The sequence below is a fragment of the Hemiscyllium ocellatum genome, chromosome 45 (assembly GCF_020745735.1).
Source record: "Hemiscyllium ocellatum isolate sHemOce1 chromosome 45, sHemOce1.pat.X.cur, whole genome shotgun sequence".
Classification (NCBI taxonomy): Eukaryota; Metazoa; Chordata; class Chondrichthyes; order Orectolobiformes; family Hemiscylliidae; genus Hemiscyllium; species Hemiscyllium ocellatum.
The window spans coordinates 24949364-24964969 of record NC_083445.1 but is presented as its reverse complement, the minus strand read 5'-3'; the positions used below and the strand labels follow the sequence as shown (position 1 = coordinate 24964969).

At 46.6% G+C, this 15606-nt stretch overlaps 1 protein-coding gene across 5 annotated transcripts in view; it reads right to left on the bottom strand.

Annotated features, from left to right (window-relative positions):
* Positions 1 to 557: 557 nt before the first annotated feature.
* The window catches only part of pnpla6 (patatin-like phospholipase domain containing 6), a 202565-nt gene continuing 187516 nt past the window's right edge, over positions 558 to 15606 (bottom strand). For 4 of the 5 annotated variants that reach the window (XM_060855275.1, XM_060855277.1, XM_060855278.1 and 1 more), the window contains 3 exons: positions 15037 to 15124; positions 10585 to 10736; positions 558 to 6049 (listed from right to left, as the gene is read on the bottom strand). In XM_060855275.1, the coding sequence (XP_060711258.1) occupies positions 5975 to 6049; positions 10585 to 10736; positions 15037 to 15124 (315 nt within the window). In that variant the 3' untranslated portion in view covers positions 558 to 5974. The remainder of the gene's footprint in view (positions 6050 to 10584; positions 10737 to 15036; positions 15125 to 15606) is intronic. The other variant, XM_060855276.1, reaches the window with a different exon arrangement.

Sequence of the window (15606 nt, the reverse complement as noted above, 5' to 3'; positions counted from 1 at the left end):
TGGTGTAAGGCAGTGGGAGGATTCACATGCTGGTCAGTCTGGGGATGCCATTCTCAGTTTGTCTCACATCTTTCTCCGAATACAGATAGGCTGCTGGACATCAGCCTCAAACACAGAGCAGGAGCTCTGTTCCCTACCTGCTGGCACTGTCTCAAGCAGAGTTCAAATCCTGCACCTCCTGCCTCAGAGGCTGGAACACTACCATGACACCAAAGGCTTATGAGATAAAGGTAACAGTGATGGTCTTCTGCAGCAATGGACTGTGGGACTGGCAATAACCCACACACAGGAGAAGCCTTTTAGATCTGAACCAAACTGTATCAATAAATAGCTCTAAAGTCTTGGAGGGTGGATTTGAGAAGTGAGTCAGGGAGACCCTATCCTGTCCTGCACGGTACCTGCTACTGACTGAACAACACTGGGGATAGATTTCCACACTGTTGATGAGATAGTGAAATGACCAAAACTAGATTTGAATTAAAGGAAATTTTAGAAAAATGACAAACACAGAGAGAGTACAGGAAAGTTCTAGCAGTAAATAGATTAATAGTATTTAATACCATTACTTCCTTTAAATATCCAACCATCAGAATTTGTGACATCTGCTAGTCAACGATTTATTATATTGCTGACCAACTTTAGAAATAAATTTCATGTTAATCATTGCAAATGATAAAAACTACAAAAATGCACAGAATTATTTAACATCCATTACTGACCAGTGCCAATAGCAGGTTAAACAGAGCTCAACTGAAAATTGCATTGTTAGTTTTACTAGTGTTGGAGGTGCAAGAATCTCTCGGGTCTGCTGGTTTTTGAAAAACTGTCTGTGCAATGTTGCTGAGAACATCTCAGGATTTGGTTACAGTTGTGCCCAGTCTACCCACCCCACCTTACCCACAGTATAGTGTTACTCGTGCAACCTAGCAGCCTCTGACTGGGGCAGCAAACCACCTGCATTTAATACTGAGCAAGAAAGGGGACAGTTACTATGAGCACATGCCAACGGCCCGTATACCACCAGGATGGCCATGCCTTGCTGTTTCCAGAGGAAAGTACCTTGTTGGTGCTGCCTGGTCTGACTGTGCTGTGCTCACTTTAGCAGTCAGATAGCTGAACCAAAATGAAAACCCCAAGCTCAGGAGCCAAGGGCTGCTTTTATCTATGTAGTTATCTGCAATGGCCTCAGTTCAGATTGGGACTGACACAACTCAGTACATGAGCAATAACCTAACAGAATCCTATTACTATTGTAAAGGGAGACACACTGTGCAAGCTTCTCATGTTACATCCATCAGGATATAATCACAAGAATAGCAAATTTCAAATGGGACAACCATTTATACTGATCTAGCGAAAACAGGATAACTTGCTACTCAAATCTGGTGTTCTAACAAATCCATCCTGATGGGCAGAACATGAAAAGCTTTGACAGCCTATCTCCCTTTACTGTATTAATATGGGTGAAGTCTCTTCACATAACACTAAAATGTTGGAACATCCAAACATTATAGCTTCATAGGGTACAACAGGCTCGATGCATAGACTTCACTTCTAAAAGGCAAGTACAGGCTACAAACATTATCCCCATCACTGAAGCTGCAGCTAATTTCCCACAGCAGCTCAACACTCATTCTAACCTTACTCATCATTTTCCCTTTGACACTCAAATGTACCAGAGGGAGTCAGTCTGCACATGTCCAGTCTAACTTGGAAAGGGCCCTACAGGAAGGTCGCTTCGGTTCTGCAGTGGCCTGGAATGGTTTTACTGAACAACGCCTCAGTGTGATGGCTACTGACAAGGTGTGCCATCAAAACATTCACCAGAAAGGCAGCTTCACCGTTCTCAAACGAGCCGACAGCAGGAAGGTTAAGGAGGTTATCGTTACATATAATCTGGTCCAGAGGATTAAACAGGAGGAGGAGGACAGCATAATAAATGAGCTGGTGCAGACTGCTGTGCCTCTGCTACCTAAACATCTCCAAACGACAGAACAGGGACACGAATTCCAAACTAAGAGTTAGGGAAGAGGGAGAATGATTACATCCACCTCTTGATCTACCAGCAGGTATTTAATCTGCTATAACTGACTTCTCTCATACAGGGTGGCCAACATTAGCTAGGTTGGGGTTGTTACAGTCCTGACCACTTTCATTCCCATCACTACCATTCCTCCTCAGTCTTCTTTCCGTCTTCTTTCCATCTTCAGTGTTATCGCACTGCCCACCCTTTCCACCACTGCCAACAGAAAGCTCATAACTGGCTTGTTGCTTGGGGTGAACTCACAGAACCCTCCCTCGCCTTCAGAACCCATTATCTGTAACAAGGACTCTCAACATCAAAATGGAATCAGGAGGGTGTGCCAAGCAGGCTAACATAAAAGGTAGGAAGGAGGGTCTTGGCGGAAGGGCGTTGGGAATACGATAGGTTAAAGGAGGTTAAGATGAGAGTGATAGGCCGGAGAGGTTGGGAAGAAGATTGCAGGTCAAGAAGGCGGTGCTGAGTCTGAGGGTTGGGACTGAGATAAGGTGGGGGGAGGGGAAATGAGGAAACTGGAGAAATCTGCATTCATGCCTTGTGGTTGGAGGGTTCCTAGGCGGAAGATGAGGCGCTCTTCCTCCAGCTGTCATGTTGCCATGGTCTGGCAATGGAGGAGGCCAAGGACCTGCATGTTCTTGGTGGAGTGGGAGGGGGAGTTAAGAGACGGGGTGGTTGGGTTGGTTGGTGCTGGTGTCCCAGAGGTGTTCTCTGAAACGTTCCGCAAGTAGGCGGCCTGTCTCCCCAATATAGAGGAGGCCACATCAGGTGCAGCGGATGCAGTAAATGGTGTGTGTGGAGTTGCAGGTGAACTTGAGGCGGATATGGAAGGATCCCTTGGGGCCTTGGAGGGAAGTGAGGGGGGAGGTGTGGGGGCAAGTTTTGCATTTCTTGCGGTTGCAGGGGAAGGTGCCGGGAGTGGAGGTTGGGTTGGTGGGGGGTGTGGACCTGACGAGGGAGTCACGGAGGGAGTGGTCTTTCTGGAATACTGAAAGGGGAGGGGAGAGAAATACATCCCTGGTGGTGGGGTCTGTTTGGAGGTGGCAGAAATGACGAAGGATGATACAACATATCTGGAGGTTGGTGGGGTGGTAGGTGAGGACCAGTGGGGTTCTGACCTGGCGACGATTGGAGGGGCGGGGCTCAAGGGCGGAGGAGCGGGAAGTGGAGGAGATGCGGTGGAGAGCATCATCAATCACATCTGAGAGGAAATTGCGGTCTTTGAAGAAGGAGGCCATCTGGGCTGTGCGGTGTTGGAACTGGTCCTCCTAGGAGCAGATGCGGCGAAGGTGAAGGAATTGGGAATATGGGATGGTGTTTTTACAGGGGGCAGGGTGGGAGGAGGTGTAATCTAGGTAGCTGTGGGAGTCAGTCGGTTTATAGTAAACATCCGTGTTGAGTCGGTCATCCGAGATAGAAATGGAGAGGTCTAGGAAGGGGAGGGAGGAGTCTGAGACGGTCGAGGTAAATTTGAGGTCGGGGTGGAAGGTGTTAGTAAAGTGGATGAACTGTTCAACATCCTCGGGGGAGCACGAGGTAGCGCCGATACAGTCATCGATGTAGCGGAGGAAAAGGTGGGGGGCTTTCTCCTACTCTCAACATCAAGCATAGCACAGGAGGTGGAGGTTAGCCTCCCCCCTCACTCCATTCCAACAACTTGCCTTGAGGGCAAATCCTGAAATTGGCCCAGGATCCCAGTGCCCCTTCTTTACACTTCACAGTCACTGATATTACAGAACCTCTCAAAGTCAGACAGGGACCATAGACAGCTTCATGTCCTAACCTCTCATTCACTAGTAATGACATTGAATGTTCCCTCTGCTCAGTTACATTGGTGATGGAGCCTGCCCTTTCATTAGTCTGCTAGTGTTCGGATGCAGGTGCTGGGCTGGGGCAGGAGGACCTGGGAATGTCAGCAGGTTGCTAATTGTTAAATGGACAAACTCAATGAGTTCAGTCTGATTGGTGAATATTCAGCCTATCAGCTGTGGGGATGAGGATTGGACAGTTTGTGGTCATGTGAATCCTGCAGCAGATTGATTCTGCACCTCCAAATATATCTATTAGAACACCATCATGACTCTGTCTGCAAAACATAATCTCATCCACTCTTCAGACTAAAAAAAAGCAGCATCTCGAGGAAGTCGAGGGAATAAAGTGACCAATTAGAGTCACAGATTAAGGGCAGTGTAGGTGATTACATAGCTGAACAGCAATAATTGATTGTACAAAAATTAAACATTTCAATTACATTATCAGTGCCAAAAGAAAAACGAACCTTAGTAAAGGATCATGTTATAATCATCAGTAGCTCAGCAAAGCCGTCCTGTACTGTGGAGGTCCAGTCCTACCCCTGGAACAGTTTAGGGCCATCTGTACTCAAGAAAGTGAGAGAAGCTCCTAGTAATTTCCATGGTTAAATTGCCATAAGCAGGAGAGTACCATCTGGGCTTCCCTTGATTGTTACATTTGTTTGAATGACTTTTGTACAGAAATAAAACCACTGAACACTGGAGAAACTCAGCAGGTCTGGTAGCTCCTATGGAGAGAAGAACAGAGGGAACATTGAGAGTCCAGTATGACTTCTTCAGAACTGACGTACTGGACTCAAAACATTAACCCTGTTTCTCTGAACTAATGCTGCACAACCTGCTGAATTTCTCCAGCACTTGTCCTTTCTTCCAAGGTTCCCAGCATCCACAGCGTGGATTTTCCTCCACTGTTTGTTGTTGCTTGTTCTACAGATTTCCATCGGTCCCTTTCAGTTTTGTGCTGTATACAGGTTTCCATGCTGTATACTGTTCCTTGTCCATAGGTTCATAGGAATGATGGGCTAGTGTTGATTTAAATCATGGGTTTGAGGAATAGGAAGATGGCTGAGCAAAACAGGTCAAGAGATTTCCACTGAGTGGCACATTTTCACTTTTCATTCTCAGTCTGCAATTCCTGCTTGGTTTTAGTAGACTGACCTGGACAGGGATCTGGACCCTTTCAAACTTGGGTGACTGCAGAGGGGGTTGGTGAGCAAGTGTGAAAGTGGAAGAGGTTAGTAGGGGAGAGGGAGAGAGGGTGAAGGGCACAGGTTGGGAAAAAAAGGAAGGTGGAATATGGGGAATGGAGAGAGATGGGGTAAGACGTATGTATACAGATCTATCTATCTGTAATGCATCTATCATGGAGTGAACTTGGTTATTCACACTGAGTGGGGAATATCAGAGTGCAATTTAACCATCATCTCCTCAGGAGTTCATCCACATGATGTGGCTCCATAACAGCAGTGTAGCATTAAATCTCTCACTTGTGACAGTACTAAATGCAGTTGAGGACAGTAAATTCAGTGAATAGCTAATGGATTGTGAACACAGAGCTGGAGACTGAGCTCTGTTCGAAGATACTGGCTACGGTAGTGCTGTTTCTGTACAACACCCACTCAGTTTAAAACAGAGTTTAAACAAAACTGGCCTGCGCCAAAAGTGATTGGGAGTGCTGATTTGCTACAAATCTGCATTAAAAAAATGGACAGATCCAGGCTAGTGGAACAAGTGATAGGGTGTGGTTAAAGCTAGCACAGCATCAGAAACCCAAACCCGTGGGGACAGGACTGCTGGCAAACCCACCTACTCACTCGAGTGTCCCAATGATGTGGAATTTAAACAAAATTAAAGCACTGGGAGCAAGCAGCAAGATTTTCTGCTGAGGGGAAAACTGATTGAAAAGGAGGACAGCAGCTTCACTTTACTTCAAGCTGGAAGGACACGCTGCACCCACAGCAAACCCGAACATCAGCAGCCCGTGATGTTCCAAAACACACTCGCAGAGACCGGTGCAACAGATGTTTGTTATTCAGCAGGATAATCTGGTAAATCCCTTTCTTTCACTGAGTTCCATGACTGAAGTGGGAGTTGCTGGCCAGGCCGACTACACAGAGGTTAGGCATCAGTCTGACTGGGAGCTGGGGATTTGCTGGGGGTTGCTGCCAGGTTTACGATTCCTCACGTTGTTCTGCTCATTCTGTCAGGAAAGAAAATAAATTCATTACAGATTCACCACAGGGCAGGCTGATATGTCAATGAGGTACAACACAACATCGACATTCACAGAGTACAGGAGCATTTGATGGGAGGAGACGTGGTCATTTTGTTGGTGAGGTAGGAGGGTCAGCATCGGCTGTGTTGTGAGGTTAGGATGGTGTGATCCTGGCTTCGGAAGGGAAGGGGAGTTCACGGGGATCAGGGAAAAGATTATAACACACAAGTGCTTCAGTGAATTTAAAACTGAACCAGATTCCCAGTCCCCAATACTACCCACACATCACATGATCCCATCGTAATTCCATAATGTATTGTCCCTCTGCCCAATATATCCAACTTTATCCAAACACTACAAACTAACCACAGTTCTGCTCAATTCACCACATCACTCAGTCACTGCCTCACCCATCACCCCAACTTATCCCAACAATGACACTCAGCAATATTCAGACTTCTGCCAACAACAGCAGGCAACACTCATGCTGCCTTGACAACCGCTGGAGCCAAAAACAATCCATCCGACCATCAGCTTTACCGTTACCCGAGAGCTGGTCAGTATTAATACCTTGGATACAGTAATGAGTAAAAGCTGACCTGGTGAGTGGATCAACACTGTGGCCACAACAACAGTACAGAGGCTGGGTACCCTGACGAGTGCATCTCCCTCATCAACAAGAATTGAAGACAGGGCTGCGATGAGCGATGAACATTAGAAACTGAAGCAGGAGGACAGCACTCAGCTTCTTCACTCCTGCTCCACCATTTCATAAGCTTACTGCTCATTTCTATATAACCCCATTCCCTATATCCCTCAATGCCTCAGTGACCACTAAGTGATTTGAATTTTGAACAAACTCAGTGACTGGCCATTCATGGCCATTAGGAGAAAGTGAGGACTGCAGATGTTTAGCCCCCAAACAGAGAGCAGCCAGGGAATTCCTAGAGGCATGGCACTCATCCACAGATTCAATCTATAAGCACATCGACCTGGACCCAATATACCGGCCACTGCAGCAGACAGCAACTGACAACCGGAAGCAGCAGATACAAATCACTATAAATGCCGGAGGAAACGTCACAGAAGCGCTTCACAGGAGGCTCCCAAGCACTGAGGATGTCACCTAGACAGGGGATGAAACGTCTGCAACACAAATTCCCAGCTCGGCGAACAGAACCACAACAACGAGCAGCCGAGCTACAAATCTTCCCCCAAACTTTGAATTTAAAGTTGTTTTTATAACAATTATCTGGTTCACTACTGTCCTTTAGGGAAGCAAATCTGTCCTCCTTACCTGGTCTGGTATCCTGTCCTACCTGCCTATCTTCCTTTCTACCTATCCACTCCACCCTTCTCTCTAACCTATCACCTCCAGCCCCACCCCCACTCACCTACTGTACTCTTTGCTACCCTCCCCCACCCTCCTCTCTGACCTATCACCTCCACCCCCACTCACCTACTGTACTCTTTGCTACCCTCCCCCACCTTCCTCTCTGACGTATCACCTCCATCCCCACCCCCACTCACCTATTGTACTCTTTGCTACCTTCCCCACCCTCCTCTCTGACCTATCACCTCCATCCCCTCCCCCATTCACCTATTGTACTCTATGCTACTTTCTCTCCACCCCCACCCCCCTCTCATTTATCTCTCCACCCTGCAGGCTCCCTGCCTCTATTCCTGATGAAGGGCTTTTGCCCAAAACATCGATTTTCCTGCTCCTCGGATGCTGCCTGACCTGCTGTGCTTTTCCAGTGCCACTCTAATCTAGACTCTGGTTTCCAGCATCTGCAGTCCTTGTTTTTAACCTGGGATTTTCATGACCCGAGGCCTATTTGCAATGAGGGTGATTCTTAAATGCGCTCTGAAATGGCCAACAATGCCTCTCATCTCAACAGGAATTGCAAGGACCTCTGTAACACTTTTGACAAGGTCTCACATGGCAGACCAGCTAAGAAGCTGAGAGCCTATGGGATCCAGGGTAATGTGTCAAAATTGGCAGGAAGCAGACCGTGATGATTGAAGACCATAGACAAAGGAGCAGATATTAGGCATTCGACCCATCGAGTCTGCTCCACCATTTGATCATGGCTGATAGTTTTTTTCCGCTTTCTCCCCGTAACCTTTAATCCCCTTAAGAAGTTTCTCCTTATCTCTGTTCTAAAGGGCCTCCCCTTTACTCTCAGGCTGTACCCACAGGTCCTCATCTCTCCTACCAACAGAAACATCTTCCTCATGTCCACTCTGTCCAGGCCTTTCAATCAGGTCCCTCCTCATCCTTCTAACCTCCATCAAGTATAGTCCCAGAGTGCTCAAACATTCCTCACATGTTAAGCCTTTCATTCCTAGGATCATTCCCTTGAACTTCCTCTGGAGCTGCTCCAGGGCCTGTACATCCTTCCTGAGGTATGGGGCTCCAAACTGCTCACAATACTCGAACTGTGGTCTGACCAAACCATTCCAGAGCCTCTAGCATACATCCCGGTTTTTATATTCCAGTCTTCTCGAGATGAATGATAGCACTGTATTTGCCTTCCTAGTTACTGACTCAACCTGCAAGTTTACCTTAAGAGAAACCTGGACTAGGACTCCCCAAGACCCTCTGCACTTCACATTCTGGAATTTTCTCCCCATTTAGGAAACAGTCCATGCTTCTATTCCTCCTCCCCAAGTGCCTGACATCAAGCTTTCCTACCTTGTATTTATGTGCCACTTCCTTGTTCACTCTCCTAACCTTTCTGCAGGCCTTAAATCTTTCTGCAGGCCTTCCCATCTCCTCAATATTACCTGCCCCTCACCTATCTTAGCACCATCTGCAAACTTAGCCAGGATGCCCTCAGTGCCTTCATCCAGATTATTAATGTATAAAGTGACCAACACTGAGCCTTGCAGAACACCACTTGTCACCAGCTGCCATCATGAGAAGGACCCTTTTATCCCCACTCTCTGCTTTCTGCCAGACAGCCAAACCTCTCTCCATGCTAGCACCTTGCCTCTGACCCCCTGGGCCCTCATCTTACTCAGTAGTGTTCTGTGCTGCAGGAGGGCATTTGAGGAGTATTAGTGTGATTGAAAGTCTGTATCCAGTGGCTTAACACAGGATTGGGTGCTGGGTCCTTTACTGTTTGTATGTACATTAATAATCTAGACATGAGTGTCGGGAGCATGATCAGTCAGATTGATCTGTCAGATGACACATAACTTGGTGGTATGGGAAATACTAAGGAGGAGAGCTTTAGAATGATATAAATGGGCTGGTCAGATGGATTGAACAGTGACAAATAGAATTTAATCCTGACAGGGGACTCACAAGGCTAGCGATAGTTGAATGGTAGGACCCTCTGATTTTACACAGGCTTGGAGAGATCCTGATGTACATGTCCACTGATGCTAGAAAGCAGCACAGAGGGATAAAATGGTTTGGACAACATATGGACCCTTGCCTGCATTAGCTGAGGCATGAAACACACAAGCAAGGAAGTTCTGATGGGAATTTGTGCAACATTAGCTAGACCACAGCTTGAAGACATCTGGTTACCATGTTACAGGAAGGAAATGATTGCACCAGAGAGGGGTTCACCAGCCTGGGCTGCAGCAAAGCAGCGCTGGTAGGTGTAGTGTTTACTCCTCGCAGAAAAGGCCGAGGAGGTGATCTGATCGAGATGTGAAAAGCTCAGAGAGGCATAGATAGGGCAGACAGGTTTAGAGGGGTATTTGAGGAAATCTTTTTTTCACCCAGAGTGTGGTAGGTATCTGAAACTCACTGCCTGAAAGAGTGGTTCAGGAAGGAACACTCAAAACATTTAAGAGCTATTTAGAAAAGCACTCGAAATACCAGAGCACACAAGACCATGGACCAAGAGTTGGAAAACTGGCTTCGAACAGATGCTGATGGGATTAAGGTCCCCTTTCCAGAACAGAAAGAGGGGCGGGCACGGTGGCTCAGTGGTTAGCACTGCTGCCTCACAGCACCAGGATCCCAGATTCGACTCCAGCCTCGGGTAACTGTCTGTGTGGAGTTTGCACGTTCTCTCCGTGTCTGCGTGGGTTTCCTTCAGGTGCTCCGGTTTCCTCCCACTGTCCAAAGATGTTCAGGTCAGGTGAATTGGCCATGCTAATCTGCCCATAGTGATATGGTGCATTAGGTAGGGGAATAGGTCTGGGTGGGTTGCTCTTCGCAGGGTCGGTGTGGACTTGTTGGGCCGAAGGGCCTGTTTCCACACTGTAGGGAATCTAATCTAATCTAATATAAAAGCTCTGACTCTATGACTCCACCTAGAATGGGCAAGATCTTACCAATAATAACCACATCCCAGTAAAGTATAAAGCTGAAGTATCTATCAGCTATAACTGAATAGCTTGAGGGGTTGAATAGACTAGTGGTGCTATCTGAACTGCAATTCTTCACTGGGTGGTTAAAGTTGTGAGAGTTTACTTTCCTGCGACTATCCAATCCATAATTAATATGTAAGGAGATGAGAAACTCTGTACAAGGGGCAATTCAGGTGCTCACTCACCATTTCAAAAGCAGATTCCTGAGTCCACTCAGCAGCTGAGTGGTTGGTTCCTGGATCCTCCTGGTCTTCAAGCTCCTCAATCTCATCTTGCTCCTCATCTCTCACTGCGTCCATCACTTCATCCTCGTATTCAGTAAGATAGTCGGATTCTTCTGTTATGGAGAAAACACAAAGCATGTGACGGGCAGGTTCAAAATTTATCACTGCCCCCATTCCAGGTTCAAACAAAGAAGCTGTCTTGCAGCTTGAGTACCTACCAATGCTCCAGACAGCCTTCCTCACACTCACCCACCTGAATTCTCTCTCATTTGCTTCTCCACCTTCTCTTGCAATTCACCTCAACCAGTTCAACTGGCACTGAGCTCCACATTCCAACCACTCTCGGAGGGGTAAGCAGTGGGATCTCCTGAATTGCAGTTTGAATTGATTAGGGGTGAATCCACATTAACAGGCCCAAGGCAACAGTGAGCTGATCACAGAGGGGCCTGGCAGGGCGGATGTTATTAAATCTCTCTCACACGTGGAAAAATGTCCTCTGTGAGATCCAGTCAAACTCTCTTGTGATGCTGAAGGCCTGAATCAGGAAATCCCTCAGCCCTTTCATTGGAAGGGTCCCTCATGGTAGCCTCATCCAGAATATTACGATGCATGGGATTCACGGTGACTTGGCCACGTGAATTCCAAATTAGCTTGCCCATAGAAGATAGAAGGCAGTAGGCAGTGGTGGAAGGGTGTTTCTCTGGCTGGAGGTCCACGACGTGTGGTGTACCACAGGGATCCCTACTGGGACCTCTGCTGCTTGTGATATTTTTCAATGAATTGGATGAAAATGTAGAAGGGTGGGTCAGTAAGTTTTGCAGATAATACAAAGATCGGTGGATTTGTGGATAGCATAGAAAATTGTCAAAGAATATAGCAGGATGTAAGCAAATTACTGCGGATGCTGAAATCTGAAACCCCAAAGAGAAAATGCTGGAAAATCTCAGCAGGTCTGGCAGCATCTGTAAGGCGAGAAAAGAGCCGACGTTTGACAAAGAGTCAGTTAGACTCGAAACGTCGGCTCTTTTCTCTCCTTACAAATGCTGCCAGACCTGCTGAGATTTTCCAGATAGCAGAATGTAGATCAGTTACAGGTACGTGTGAAGAAATGGCAAATGGAGTTTAATCCAGGAAAGTGTGAGGGGCTGCACTTTTCCTTAATATTGAACTTTGGAAGGAAAAGGATACAGCTAATGGCAGAAGCTTGGTAAAGAATGTGTACGGCAATGCTTGCCTTTGTTAGTCGGGGAACTGATTACAAGAGTCAGATGTCAGCTTGCAGCTTTATAAGGCTTTGGTTCGGCCACACTTCAAATATCGCATTCAATTCTGGATGTGACATTACAGGAAGGATGTGGAGGCTTTGGAGAGGACACAGAACAGGTTTGCTGGGTTGCTGCCTGAAATAGAGGGTATGAGCTAGAAGGAGAAGCTTGAAAAACTCAGCTTCTGCTGCTCCAGAGAAAATCTGAGGGGAGACTTGACAGAAATCCATAAAATTATGAGATACATAGCAAGGGTTGATGGTCAGAATCTTTTTCCCCCAGAGGTGAAACATCGAAAACTAGGGGACAGGCATTCAGGGTGAGAGGGGGCAAGTTCAAAGGGGATGTGAGGGGCACGTTTGTATACACAGAGAGTGGGGATTGTGGAACATGCTGCAGGGTTGATGTGGAGCAGATACGACAGGAGCAATTAAGGGACTTTTAGACAAACACATGAATATGCAAGGAATGGAGGGATACGGACCAAGGGCAGGCAGAAGGGATTAGTTTAATTTGGTGTCACATTCAACACAACATCATGGGCTGAAGGGCCTGTTCCTGTGCTATGTTATTCTATGTTTGAGTCTATGTCCAATGTGCTAAACTTTTAAAAGAAACCCATCCTGTTCTGGCAACAACCTTGTATATTTTTTTGTGGCACCCTTGGCATTTTCTTTTTGTAATGTGGAGTTTTGATAAAATTGTTGCCACAAAGTTTGTACCCAAATGTTAAATGGTTTCTGCTGGCATCTTGCACACTCATGAAGGTATAGAGGAGGTTGCTTTTATTGGTAAGTAAAACTGAGCATGGTCCTGCTCCAAACGGTACTGGTACTACAGATAACGAGACCACTGACATGCCAAGTGTTACTAAGTAAGAATGGAACCAACACTGGCATTCTGAGTGCAGGGGAGTTACTGGATCTATCAGTCACTTTGTTCATGCTTGTGCAGTCCTTCTATGGGAATAGCTGACAGTACAATCAGACCCAGACAGTACAGCTATAGTGGCACTGGGTTGATGAGGCCTAAGGCCAGTTCACCTTCAAACATTCACAGTCACATGGAGACAAGGTGGTTAAAGTGGTGTTTAGCACGCTTGCCTTCATTGCTCAGACCTTGGAGTACAGGAGTTGGAACATCATGTTGAGGTTGTACAGGACATTGGTGAGGTCTCTTCTGGAGTACTAGCCCAGTTCTAGTCACCCTGCTATAGGGAGGGTATTGTTAAATTGGAGAGGGTTCAGAAAAGATGTTGCTGGGGGACTGAAGAGTTTAAGGAGAGGCTGGATAGTGCTGGAACTGGTTTCACTGGAGAGTAGGAGGTTGAAAGGTGACTATATAGAGAGCAGTATAAAATCATGAGCTGTACAGGTAAGGTGAATGGAGAAGTCTTTTCCTAAGGTAGGGGAGTTCAAGAAAGGGAGTCATATTTTTAAAGTCAAAGGAGAAAGATTTAAAAAGGACATGAGAGGCAACGTTTTTTTTTACACAGAGAGTAGCTTGTGTGTGGAATGGACTTCCAGTGAAAGTGATGGATGCAGGTACAGCTACAACGTTTAGAAGATTTTGAGATAAGTCCATGAATAGAAAAGGTCTGGAGCAATCCGGGCCATGGCAAGTGGGACTAGCTCAGTTTGGGATTATGGTCAGCATAGACTGGATGGACTGAAGGGTCTGTTTCCATGCTGCTTCCACGATGACAGTTTTGTTTCCAACTTTCAAACGGTTGCTGTTGTAAAGTTAAGGTTTCCAACCATTAGGGGTAGCCTAAACGTTTTAGGAATTCCAGATTAACCTCCAAGACATGATGGCAGCAAACCAAGGATAAGAAGCAGGATATGAAAAGAAAATTAATTCCTTTTCATTTTTCTACCCCCCCCCACCCCCCCAACCCCAGTTGGTTTGAATGCTTTGCTGTAACAACGTTGGGTCCACAGGGAGAAAAGGATATGTGACTGACTCACATCTGGCAGCGAATGAAAATTCAACTCACTCTACGTTGACGGATTGACTTTTCAGGCTAATGATGGGGGGCGGGGGGGGGGGGGGGCTGGAGAGGGCACAACTTAAACCACCGAGAACAATGCTTCCCAAACCTTCACCCACCATAACATCACCTCAAAGATCAAAACTTGTGCTGAGCCCTCTGCCAGCAGTTGGCCTGAGGGTTTGGAGAACAGGGAAACGATCTATGAGAGTGCACGGGTGGGGGGGGGGGATGAAGAAGTGGAATTGGTGGAGGTCGCTGCCACGGTAGATCACAACCTGACCTGGGGTCCTGATACTTGCTTTGAGAACCCCTGATCTGGAAATGTGAAACTGAGAAGCTTACAGGCATTTCTGCTTCAGAAAGCAAAATGAAGCACACAGCAGCTTTGTGTCAAATGTGAACCGCTCAGTTCACAGGACTGTCAGAGAAAGTGCAAGTACACCCATGGACATCACCACAGCCGTGTCAGTGGCCAGCACCAGTACTACAGCTGCCTTAAGCAGAGACTGCAGTGGGGTCAATACTGGCAAAGCTGCACTTATTTCCAATTTCCAAGGTAATAGAGGCTATCAGATGAGATTCAGAGTCAATTGCATCATATGGGACTGAAGTCAATAACGGAGGGAGCAGTGGATTGTCATCACAAGGATCTGGACTGACCCAGTGAGCTATTCTAAGTGTACTGCAGCATTCACAGTCTTTGTGGTGTCTGGTACCACAGCCCCAGTGGGACTGGAGCTCACAACCTCTGGGTCACTGCACGCAGCGGTTCAGGTACCTAGAGTCCTGAGCACTGAAACCCACAGCGTAGTTACACACCACAAAATCCCAACCTCACCATCCAGCTGTATGTGAACGTGCAGCAGGTCAACTAATCATCTGGGCAGCACTGCAGAGGGGAGCCACAAAGCAGCAGCAAACAAGATACTGAGACAGCAGCTCCTCCCATCCACAGGCAACTGATTGACGTTAGGGTTAACAAAAAAAAGGCTTTATTCAACAGTTTACAAAATGGGCCAGTTTTAACTCTCTTGAGAGTCTTAATTGATGAACAAATCCATTACTCCATTTTCCCTTCATGACTCGTCTCCAGTTGAATTTTGAGGTCAATAAATAAAAAGATAAGGAAAAAGTACTCGAGAGCAGATAGCTTACCGTCTGCTAAATTGTAGATCTTTGGGGGCTCAATCCGAGACACAATCTCAGCGAGGTCAGTGAATACAGCATTCGAGGACATAAAGGCCTGTAAGAGAAGGGAAACAGAACATTCTTAAGGGGTGCAAATCTCTTTTACTTCAGGAGGGGGATGCACTGACCAAGATTCCGAGTTATACTCATACAATTAAACATAGAAACATGAAAATGAAATTACTCATGCTTACACTTACACACACACACACACACACACACACACACTCAAACTAACAGACAGCAGATACTCTGACTGATACAGGCAACAGGTCTATCATCAGAGCAATGAAAGAGTACAACAGACACTGATTCTGCGGCTGTTTCTCCTTTATGTGTGGCAGGCACAGAGTAAAACACAATCAGACCTGATGGAGAGACTGTGGCCAGCTGAGTACATACCCATGCCCTCTCACATCCCCTTCCTGCAGTGAATATCTAAACACAGTCCAATCCCTGAGACTGATAGTGGACATAATCACCTGATGAAGGGCTCTTGCCTGAAATGTTGATTTCCTGCTCCTCGGATGCTGCCTG